The 12,500-nt window shown below is 41.2% G+C and overlaps 1 protein-coding gene across 3 annotated transcripts in view; it reads right to left on the minus strand.

Annotated features, from left to right (window-relative positions):
• Positions 1-12,500, minus strand: part of LOC143283315 (basic phospholipase A2-like) — a 21,679-nt gene that overhangs the window by 1,684 nt on the left and 7,495 nt on the right. The window contains exons 1-4 of one of the 3 annotated variants that reach the window (XM_076589507.1): positions 6,711-6,997; positions 4,734-4,844; positions 1,747-1,972; positions 1-38 (exon numbers count right to left, since the gene is read on the minus strand). The exon at positions 1-38 is cut by the window's left edge and continues 72 nt beyond it. In XM_076589507.1, the coding sequence (XP_076445622.1) occupies positions 1-38; positions 1,747-1,972; positions 4,734-4,782 (313 nt within the window). In that variant the 5' untranslated portion in view covers positions 4,783-4,844; positions 6,711-6,997. Of the gene's footprint in view, positions 39-1,746; positions 1,976-4,733; positions 4,845-6,710; positions 6,998-12,500 lie in introns of those variants that run through there. The other 2 variants (XM_076589506.1, XM_076589508.1) reach the window with 2 other exon arrangements.

Genomic DNA, 12,500 nt, shown 5'->3' on the forward strand with positions numbered 1-12,500 from the left:
GTACCTCCCCATAGCAGTTGTCATGGAGACGGCAGCAACTGTAAAGGGGTAAAAAAAATCACTGTCATTGTGCAGGTTGTCCTTCATGGTCTTATGTTCACGAGCCACTTCTTCCTACGTTAAATGCTCAGGCTCCTGATCTGACATTAGGTAACAGTTGGGCCAACAACAACGTGCGAGAGCTGAGTGTTGATTGGTTTCTCCGCTGCAATGAGAATTCATTAATTAACTCACTCAGTACGGCCAGTCCTCTCTTCTCCTCTACACAGACCCCTCGGATGTCCAGTGGGTGTCTGAATGACCCAACCTTTAGCTTCCGTCGTCAGAATTGTGGTATTCTTTGTCAACATTCACGTCTTCAGTATAAGAGTCTTCCCCTTGCAATATTTTGATGATGGTAGTTGGGGTGAAACGCTGTTAACGTCGTCTCTTTCGCCGTTCGTGTGGAGAGAGTTAACAGCTTAGGTTCTTTCGTGAAAGAGTTTGACTCAAGAGTCAGAGACAGGATTGCACAGGCTCAGTTCTGCAGCCTTGATGGGGGCTGGTTAGGACTTTGAGGAACATCCCCAACACCGACTGTTCAAAAGCCCTTTTTGGTCGTGAGTGTGGGGGGTATTGTAACTTGGAAAAGACACTCTCCCCACTACAATTATAGATATAATCAGATTCTGGCTCAGACAGCCGGGGGGACAGCCATTGCTTGCACTGCTGAAGAAGAAGAAGAAGAAGAAGATGATGATGATGATGATGATGATGAAGTAGCAGATGCACACGTATCTTGTGGCTAATTTTTCTCAATACTCTGTCCTGAACTTTACGATCTGCTGCCGATTAAAAAAATTTAAAAAAAACCCCAAACAAACAAACAAACAAAAAACAACAAAAAACAAAAACAAAAACAAACAAAAAAACGTTCCTTCTCCTATGTCTGACAGACCGTCTCATAGATTACCCTGTTCATGTTTGTTTTTTTGTTTTTTTCCCCCTTCTTTTTTTAAAGTCTATCACGAATCGCCACTTCCACTCTGCCTGCCATCCTTGTCACTATTATTGCGTATCTTGAACTTCTTCTGCTCTTCCTCTCTTTCTCTCTCTCTCGCTCTGTGTGTGTGTATGTGTTGTGTGTATGTGTGTGTGTGTGTGTGTGTGTGTGTGTGTGTGTGTGTGTGTGTGTCTGTGTCTGTGTTTGTCTATGTGTGTGTGTGTGTGTGTGTGTGTGTGTGTGTGTGTCTGTTTGTGTTACGGTGAATAATTGTGCTTTTTGTGTATGTATTTTCCTTATCTCGTTTTCAAATTTGCCGGGGACGCAAAAAAAAAAAAAAAAAAAAAGTACCAGATGAATATATATTTTTTAAGTATGTCTTTATTGCCTTACTCTCTTGAAAGAAAATTTCGTACGTTCCAGGAAATGCATGGGGGGTTCACCAGAATAGGAAAAAAACGAGGGAAAATGGATGAAAAAAAAAATAAAAAAGAGAAAAAAGAAGAAACGAAAACAGTCGCCTCCCACTTATTTTGATATTTACTTTCCATTATCACTATCACTATCATTATTGTTATTATCATCATCATTCATCACCATCATCATTATCATCGCTGTTTTTGTTGTTGTTGTTGTTGGTGGTTTTTTTTTTTTTTTTTTTTTTTTTTTTTTTTTTTTGGTATTGCTGCTACTATCATCATAATTAATCAAACATCAACCCAAGCATCAAATTAATTAAATTAATCCTACTCCCTTCCACTCACCCGTCGGCGTCATCTACGTGTTTCCTGCCGTGACCCGCGTTGCCCAGGCCGCAGAAGCAGCCGTAGCTATAGTAGTCCAGGCACCCCCGGTTGGTGTAGCGCTGGATAAGGTCACACATCTGGAACAGGGACCTCCTGGACCTTCTCCGGGCGTGGAGGAGGTGCTGCTGCTGCTGCTGGTGGGTGGGGCCAGCCGGGGACAGCACCAGGCCGCTGCCCAGAGACACTGCTGCCCACGAAACGACAACAACATGCGTGTGAATGACTGGTGCGAAAGTGCTTTGATTTGTCTCTGCACAAGATTCAGCGCTATATAAATATTATGATAAAAAAAATTGGAGAGAGAGATGTGGTGTAGCGCATATTTTGTATTTGTATTTGTATTTCTTTCTATCACAACAGATTTCTCTGTGTGAAATTCAGCGCTGCTCTCCCTAGGGAGAGCGCGTCGCAACACTACAGTGCCACCCATTTTTTTTTTTTTTTTTGTATTTGTTTTTTCCTGCGTGAAGTTTTATTTGTTTTTCCTATTATTGTTATCAGTATTGTCATTTGTGTCATTATTAGTATTATTATTATTGTTGTTGTTGTTGTTGTTGTTGTTATCAATATTGTTATTCACGTTATTCTTTTGTGGATCTTAGTATTTTATTACTTTGCTATCCATCATTCAATTTAATCCAATTTGAATTTAATTTCTTACATCTATTCATTATTCAACATGAATTGATTAGTAACATATTCGTTTATTTGAATGACTTATCCATTCATTTGTTTATGTGCCCTATTTTACTTCATTTTATTCCTCTAGTCGTCTGTTTATTTGTTTATTCATTTACTTATTCTTTTTTTTTTTATTCGTTTATTTTTTTCCTCCTCAAGGCCTTTCTATGTACGTTCGGTTACGCTGCTGGTCAGACATCTCTGCTTAGCAGATGTGGTGTAGTGTATGTGGAAATTTTCCGAACGAGGTGACGCTTCCTTGAGAACCTGAACTGATCTCCTGAAGAGAGTTTGAGCACACTTAGAACCATAGTATATATATTTATAAAAAAAAAAAAAAAGTCCCTGGAAATTTTGTAACCTTGGGCAGAAATTGTATAGGCGACAACATGTCTGTTCTGTAGGATCTGTAGGAAAAAAGAAAAGAAAAAGAAGGTCTGATGACGGGTGTAATAGCTGAATGGTTAAAGCGCTGGACTTTCAATATGAGGGTCTTGGGTTCGAATCTCGGTGCACCTGGTGGGTAAAGGGTGGAGATTTTTCCGATCTCCCAGGTCAACATATGTGCAGACCTGCTAGTGCCTGAACCCCCTTCGTGTGTATGCGCACGCAGAAGATCAAATACGCACGTTAAAGATCCTGTAATCCATGTCAGCGTTCAGTGGGTTATGGAAACAAGAATATACCCAGCATGCACACCCCCGAAAACGGAGTATGGCTGCCTACATGGCGGGGTAAATAAAAAACAAAAACAAAAACGGTCATACACGTAAAATGTTACATGTCTGTGAGTGTGTATGTGTGTGCGTCTGAAATCTGATTGAATGACACAGGAAACGAATGATGAGCGCCCAGTGGCAGCCGTCAGTCGGCTCTACCCAGGTAGGCAGCCTGTGGTGCAAATGTCCCCGTGTATGTAAAGCGCTTAGAGCTTGGTCTCTGACCGAGGATAGGCGCTATATAAGTATCCACATCAATCAATCAATCAATGATAGAGGCAGGGGTAATGGAAATGGCTGCGAAAAGAAAAAAAAAAGGAATGGAATTACAAATTACATTTATGATTACAGCGGCAAAGTCTCAGAGTAAAGCGCCACACCAGAATGAATAAGAGTTTTCTTGGAGGAGGCTTTTGAAACGACCAACAAGTGTATGATACAACTCGTTCAAAGGCCTGTGGAAGCAAATCAACACTGATGATTTGTAAAAATAAAATGACTTTAATGATCATAATGATGAATGCAATGGAAGCCACGTTAGAGGGAAGACAATAGTAGGTTGGTTTTGAAACAAGAAGAAGAAGGAGGAGAATATGATGATGGTGGTAATGATAATGATGATGATGAGGAGGAGGAGGAGGAGAGGAAGAAGAAGAAGATGGTGATGGTGATGATGATGATGAAGGAGGAGAAAGAGGAAGATGAGGTGGAAACAAACAATGAACTTCCTCTCAAAGACCTATGGAAGCAGGAATCGTAACATGGGCGGAAAATGAGGATAAGACAGGGCGAACATCGATGGTGACCGCAGACAAAGCCACGTTAATAAGAATGGACAGAGCGTAGAGTGGACACACGGCAGTGGGTATTGGAAGGACGGCAAACTGTCCGCTATAATATGATAATATGACAACGACGGGGAGGGGGGGGGGGGGGGGGGGGGGGAGGGTGTGTGTGTGTGGGGGGGGGGAGGGGGGGGGCCAGGATGACAAGAGATGGGTTTGAAGAAAAGGAAAAAAAAAACATTGGTAAACAATAGAATACAATGGCTGTCTACGGTAGAACGAATAATCATTTTCTGAAGGAAGCGTCACTGCGTTCGAGCACACCACATCTAGTTACAGAGAATCTTGTGCAGCAGCATAACCCAACCCTTGAGGGGAAAGTACTTACCAAAAAAAAAAAAAAAAAAAAAAAAAGAAGAAAAAGAAGTAAAATAAGACACATAAATAAACGGATAAGCCATAAACGGATAAAGAATAACTGATTAATCAAATTCAAATAACATCAGAAAATAAAACAGAAAGAAAGAAGGAAAAAAGAATATAATAAAAAAAAAGAAAAGAAAAAAAAGAAGAAAAGTTCCTATAACGACAGAGAAATCACTAAGTACCTGCACGTGTTTTCATTTACCGTTTCTACACAGAACATAATCAATGAAACGTAGAAAACTAAACACACACACACACACACACACACACACACACACACACACACACACTACCTCCCCTCCCCCCTAACCACACACTCTTACCGATCACTTACCTTGCAGGACAAAACAGAAAACTGCCAGAAGAAGACTGCTGGTTTTCATGATTGTTGTTGAGATCCGGTCTTTTTTTGTGTATGTGTGCAACCAACGGTGTTAACCAGAGGCTGAAGAAAGATAAAAAAAAGAAAAAAAAAAGTAAATAAAAAATAGAAAAAAAAGATACATCAGTCATTAGTGTGCGAGTCCTGGTAAAGATGAGAATGAATAAATAAATGGGTAAATGATTAGATTGATAGATAGATGAATGAATAGATATATAAATGAATAAACCAAACAATAGTTCACGAGTCAAGACTTGGAGGTGGGGGTGGGGGAAATAAAAGAACCCAAACCCACACACATCCAAACTGGAGGAGAATGCATGAATAATAGATAAATAGATGAATAAATGAATAGATAAATAAATGAATAAATAAATAAACAAACAAATGAATGGATGAATAAATGCACCTTACGTTAACGAGGGAATCAAGGTTGCAGGGGGGGAATAAAATGTATACACTAAACAATCAGTGAGCGAATCTTGAACCGCTGGAGAAGAACATAATGAATACAAATATACCCAAAATTAATAAGCGAAGATCGAACAAACAAACAAACAAAAAAAGAAAGAAAAAAAAGAAGGAAGGTGGCAGAATGGTTAACAATAACTAGTTGCCCATACACAGTCCTTGATGGTCTGGGTTCGAATCCCCCAGTCTCGCCCTTTCTCCCAAGTTTGTCTGCAAAATCAAACTGAGCGTCTAGTCATTCGGATGAAACGATAAACCGAGGTCCTGTGTGCAGCACGCACACGGCGAACTAATACAGAACCCATGGCAACGAGAGTGTTGTCCTCTGGAAAAAAAAATTCTGTAGAAGAAATCCACTCTGATAGGTACACAAATACATTATTATAATCATACCGAAGGTCAGTGTGCAAATCAAGGCTGCAGAAGAATAAATATACCCAAAAAACTAGCAAGCGAATCGAGACTGAGCAGCGAATGATGAAAAAAAAAAAAAAAAAAAATCAACGAGTGAATCAAATTCGGAGGAAAATCGAGGAATGTATCCCCTATCCCCACCCCCACCCCTAAACAAAAGTCACACACACACACACACACACACACACACACACACACACACACACACACACACACACACACATCAACGAGTGATTTCGCTTTGTTGTTACTGCAAATATTTTTCTCGAATTATTCATCTGTAGCATTCATGCCAGGTGTTTGTATGCCATATTTTTTTGCGTGGTGTATAACTGTCGTCTTGTGAACATATGACGACGAGAGATGTTGTTTCACTCGGTTTTACTCCACGTTATTCTTTTACATGCATTGAGTATAGATAGATGTGTGTGTGTGTGTGTGTGTGTGTGTGTGTGTGTGTTCATTCTTTTGTTTAGCGTCTTTTCACTATCAGTGATATTAGACGTTTGTGTGTGTGTGTGTGTATGTGTGTGTGTGTGTGTGTGTGTGTATGTGTGTGTGTGTGTGTGTGTGTGTGTGTGTGTGTGTGTGTGTGTGTGTGTGTCTATGTGTGTTAAAAGAATGGAAGATATGTCATTCGGCACATGTGTTAATATCTTCACTGTTAAAAAAAAAAAAATCATTCATTCATTCATGCATTCATTCATCCAAATCTCTCTGTGGCACATTCAAATATTCATGCAGAATTTAAAAAAAATATGCCTGTATATCTATACATGATTATGTCAAAAACAACAACAACAACAACAAAAAAACAACAACAAAACAAGCCGTCCGCTCAAACATGTCATATATAAAATATCAAACGCACATGCATGTACACATTCAAATATGACATTCGTGCGGATGCTAAAATTTGCTTGCATAATTATGCTTTGTGATTAAAACAAACAACGCACATACCTACATAAGCAACATGCAAAACGTGCTTATGTGTAGACGCTCAAACATACTTTCAAACAGACACACCCACGAATTACCAACCTGAAAGAAGTCGCCTACGAAATGAAGTCCAGAAAACAAATTCTTTTCAGTTGACAATAACAGGCCAACGAAACAGCTCTCGTTCTATCGTATCTAACATGGAGAATATTCAGTGGAAAAAAAAACGAAACCAAAACCAACTAAACGTTAAGAAGCAGACTAATGTTTTAGAATCACTTCAGCAGAAGCCATGCGAGCAGAAATCGAAGTGGAATCTTCAGCACGCAAGCAGTGCCAAAGAGAGACAAGAGAGCGAGAGAGTGGAAGCCAGGGAGAAAAAGACAGCTTTTCCTCAATACCTCGCCTCTTATTTTTCAACAGCGGTTAGCGTGTGGGCGTGTCTTTGCACAAGTTCAGCCAATCAGGGAAGAGAAATTGAACAACCAGGAGAAAGAGCAGTGTTGGAAAGTCGGTTTCTATCAGAGCGGTAAGAACCGGGTTTGTCTGGACGAAGAGAAAAGAAAGATGGTGTAAAGTTCAACTGATAACTGATGATAACATGAAGGTGATGAAACCAACCACAAGTGTCCACCCCTCGCTAGGGTTCGCTTCTCTTGGTCAACAACCAGGTCAGTCACAGTCACAGTCACTAAACCCACATCCTGTGCCCTCGTATATTTTTGCGGTGACAATGTTCGAAAGTGATGCGTCAGCCTCGATTATACAGCAGAGGAAAACAGCGGTAACAATACTATGATAACGACGACGATGGTGATGATGATGAGGATGATGATGGTGTTGATGAAGATGAAGGTGGTTTTTGCACACACACACACACACACACACACACACACACACACACACACACACACACACACACACACACACACACACGCACACACACATTCCTGACATTTGGACTTTCCTTCAGATACAAACGTGTTGATCACTTGGGGTAGAAAACATGCTTACTGTTCAATAATTATTTGGTAAATGTAGCAGTTGAAGTCACGTGGCAATCTGGATTTTTTGTTCCCTTGACGAGGGAAAGGTGGTGGGGGGTGGGGGGGGGGGAGGGGAGCGGTGCGGTTGTGGTTGAAAAAGAAAAATTCGCATCACGTAAAGGCCATCCTTTTTTTTTTTTTTTTTTTTAGATAATGATGATGATGATTGCGTTTTAGACGACTAGGAATATGTCATTATTGATTTTATAATTCTCATCGTCACTACCATCATCATCAGTATCATTTTTTTTTATATTACAGAATCCGCGCATGGATATCTGCTCTGTTTCTCAATTTTCTGGCACACACACACACACACGCACACACACACACACACACACACACACACACACACTGACAAGCGTTGCAAGTTTTCTCTTTCTCGAACTTTTTCTTTTTCACTTTCACTTTCACAAACACACACACACACGCACACCCTCGCGCTCGCACACACACACACACACACACACACACACACACACACACACACACACACACACACACACACACATACACACACAAACACACACATCCAAACCCATCTACCCACCCACCCACCCACCCATCCACCAACACGCCAACACCATAACCAAACCCCCACAAACCCCCCACCTCCGCCCCCTGCGGCCCCCCTCAGCCCCCCCTCCACCCCCCACCCCCAACACACACACACCCATCCAACTCTCCTCCCTACGATATGATTTTTTTTTTTTTTTTTTTTTACATACACAACGAAATATAAACTTGAAACTTACAAACAAGCAGACCTTAATCTCCGACATTACCAAAGTAGCCAGCAACAACTATCAAACCTCAAAGCTTCTTCCGAAAGGACCCAGCAAGAGGTCTAATAATTCTTTCCTCGAATGTCATTCAGTGCACAAAGTACAACCCTTGTCACTGATAATCATCACTGATCATTAGCACGGGGTCAAAAATCACCTGGCTTAACCTCAAAATTGATTGTGACAACAAGGCAGACGAGAAGACGGTGGTACGTACGTACGTGCGCTGGTAGATGTATCACTTTGTTTTTGTTTTTTGTGTGTGGCTAAAGTCCGTGGTGGCTAACTGAAAAATATACAGGTTTTTTTTGTTTGTTTTTTTTTCACATTTTTTTATGTTTTGTTTCGTCTTTCATTTTAAAGAAACCACCGGCAAACCGAAGTCCACACAGTCCCGCACGTTTAATAATGTACTCTTGAAAAATTGATTTAAAAAAGTGCTCTGTGTGTGTGTGTGTGTGTGTGTGTGTGTGTCCCACTATCTCTGTGTGCATGCGTGCGTGTATGTCTGTGTGCGAGTGCATATGTATTTGTGTGTGTGTGTGTGTGTGGTTGTGTGTGTGTGTGTGTGTGTGTGTGTGTGTGTGTGTGTGTGTGTGTGTGTGTGTGTACAGTGCAGCCATCCTCTTTATGAGTCTTATCGGTGCATATGTCCAAAGGATCTTAGCAACCCACCCACCCACCCTTACACACACACACACACACACACACACACACACACACACATAACCACACAATCATGTATGTGTGTGTGCGCGTGGATATATAATTATATGGGTGTTTGTGATTGTGTTATTGTGTGTGTGTGTGTGTGTGTGTGTGTGTGTGTGTGTGTGTGTGTGTGTGTGTGTGCTTGTACGTGTGTGTGCGCGCTCTCCAATGATTAGAAGTATGCGCCATAAGATTTTGATGACGGCGTAAATTTGATATTTTGTGATGAACGGCACGTAGCAAAGCCCATGGTGGGTGACCTGTTCCTCTGACTTAATTCAGTCATCATAACTCATGATGATGATGATGTGATGATGATGATGATGATGACAGGAACAACAACAACACCAACACCAAGATCAACAACAACAAAAGCAATGATAATAATAACAATCACAATGACAACAACAAAAACAACAACAACGATAATGATGAGAAGAAGAAGAGGAAGGACGAGAAGAAGAAGAAGAAGAAGAAGAAGAAGAAGAAGGACGAGGAGGAGGAGGAGGAGGAGAAGAAGAAGAAGGACGAGGAGGGGGACGAGGAGGAGAAGAAGAAGAAGGACGAGGAGGGGGACGAGGAGGACAAGAAGAAGAAGGACGAGGAGGAGGAGGAGGAGGAGAAGAAGAAGAAGGACGAGGAGGGGGACGAGGAGGAGGAGGAGGAGGAGAAGAAGAAGAAGGACGAGGAGGAGGAGGAGGAGAAGAAGAAGAAGGACGAGGAGGGGGACGAGGAGGAGGAGGAGGAGGAGAAGAAGAAGAAGGACGAGGAGGAGGACGAGGAAGAGGAGGAGGAGGAGGATGAGGAGAAGAAGAAGAAGAAGGACGAGGAGGGGGACGAGGAGGAGGAGGAGGAGGAGGAGGAGGAGGAGAAGAAGAAGAAGGACGAGGAGGAGGACGAGGAGGAGGAGGAGGAGGAGAAGAAGAAGAAGAAGAAGGACGAGGAGGGGGACGAGGAGGAGGAGGAGGAGGAGAAGAAGAAGAAGGACGAGGAGGAGGACGAGGAAGAGGAGGAGGAGGAGGATGAGGAGAAGAAGAAGAAGAAGGACGAGGAGGGGGAGGAGGAGGAGGAGGAGAAGAAGAAGAAGGACGAGGAGGAGGACGAGGAAGAGGAGGAGGAGGAGGATGAGGAGAAGAAGAAGAAGGACGAGGAGGAGGAGGAGGAGGAGGAGGAGAAGAAGAAGAAAAACGAGGAGGAGGACGAGGAGGAGGAGGAGGAGGAGAAGAAGAAGGACGAGGAGGAGGAGGAGGAGAAGAAGAAGAAGAAGGACGAGGAGGAGGAGGAGGAGGAGGAGGAGAAGAAGAAGAAGAAGAAGAAGAAGAAGAAGAAGAAACAGTTCATGCCATTTGGCCCCGTTCTCCTCATGTGGAAAACAACAACAACGATATGGGACATATAATTAGGAAAACAAACACAAATAAACACACAGACACACAGACACACACACACACACACACACACACACACACACACACACACACACACAGACATAAACACACACAGACACAGACACACATACACACACACACACAAAAACAACAACAAACAAAAAAACAAAAAACAAACAACACAAAATCAAAACAACAACAACAGCTACAACAACAACAACAACCCACTATACTTAGCCTGATAATCGTAAATATCTTTTGTCCAGCGTCTCTACTAATCTGTCTGTCTGTCTGTAATGTTCGAGTTACCATTCTCAATGCTCTTGATGTGTGTGTGTGTGTGTGTGTGTGTGTGTGTGTGTGTGTGTGTGTGTGTGTGTGTGTGTGTGTGAGTGTTAGGCAAAGTTCACCTGGCCACACACGGATTGTCTCAACAATCATGTAATCATTCCGATACACACACACACACACACACACACACACACACACACACGGGTGTCACTTGTGGCCATGCTTTTATGCCACGTGCGAACAAAGCCTCAGGCAAACCGTACCAAAATCGTGCTGCTTAATTAATTAAACCCCATGCTACCTGTAAAGAGGGTGATTGATTTCATTGCTGAAAAAACAACAAAAAAACAAAAAAAACAAAAACAAAAAAACACCTTACTTCATACAAGCAGTCAAAGAGAGAGAGAGAGAGAGAGAGAGAGAGACAGAGAGAGAGAGAGAGAGAGAGAGAGAGAGAGAGAGAGAGAGAGAGAAGAATAAAAGTCAATGAAAATAACCTTAAAAAGAAAAAAAGAAAAACAGAAAACAAACAAAATCAACCCACGTCTCGTACAATCAACCATTTCATTAGAGCCTGGCTCGTTTCACAGCAAAAGAAAAACACTGATAGAAATGAATGAACGAACGCACGGAAAACAACAACAGCAACAACAAAACAAAAACAAACAATCAAACAAAACAAAACAAACAAAAAACAACAAAACAACAACAATAAACAACGAAAAGAGAAAGTATCGAAACAGTCAAAACACCAGGCATAAACTTAAGAATGAAAACGAAACAAACAATCAACCACCTCCCCCCCCCCCCTCCCCCCCCAAACCCACACACACACAAAGAAGAAAATGATAAAATAAGGATTCATGTTTTTTCCACCGCTCTCTTATCGATGTTCGCTATCTATGTCAGCCAATTTGTCTGAGTTGTTTTTATTTTTATTTATTTATTTTTTTTAATAAATTTGTTTACATATACGTATCTATTAATCTATGTCGGCCTGTCTGTGTTTGTTATTTGTTTGTTTACATACACGTATTTGTTTACACATTGGTCTATTTCCAGATCTAATCAATTATCGTTTTATTGCTTCTATGACTTTCCCCCTACTATACCATTCGCAATGATGTATCATAATGTCCCAGTATTGCTTTTTTGTTTGAAGAAGGGGAAAAAAAAAAGTGTCTTCTTTTGCAAGGGAGACAAAAAGAAATGGATGATACATTTCTTCAGTTTATAAATTCAGTCACACACGCGCGCCGAGCGAATCATTAGGCGCAACTTATGAAATAATTCGAACGCTCACGGGAACAATTCATGTCCATCGTATCAATGTTATTAGACCGCGGTCAAGGTTGTTTTGACATCACGATCTTATGTCCTACATTGAGATTATAGAATTTAAAAAAAAAAAAAAAAAAAAAAAAAGTATCAGGGTTATCTCCTTTTATTGTTCTTCTACATATATATCCCTTATAAAAAAAAAAAAAATCGTCTTTCAGTACGAGGGTATTAAAGCAAGTTATTGACCCACGAAGAAAAATACCCAGTTTTCCTTCTTGATCACGTGCGTGTATCAATAAAACCATGACACATAATTATATGTATGTCATGAGTGCGTGCAATTTGTTCCTTTAATTACGATAACTGGTACTATCGTTTTGTTTTAGTCTG

This window comes from Babylonia areolata, chromosome 6 (assembly GCF_041734735.1).
Source record: "Babylonia areolata isolate BAREFJ2019XMU chromosome 6, ASM4173473v1, whole genome shotgun sequence".
In the NCBI taxonomy this organism is placed as follows: domain Eukaryota; kingdom Metazoa; phylum Mollusca; class Gastropoda; order Neogastropoda; family Buccinidae; genus Babylonia; species Babylonia areolata.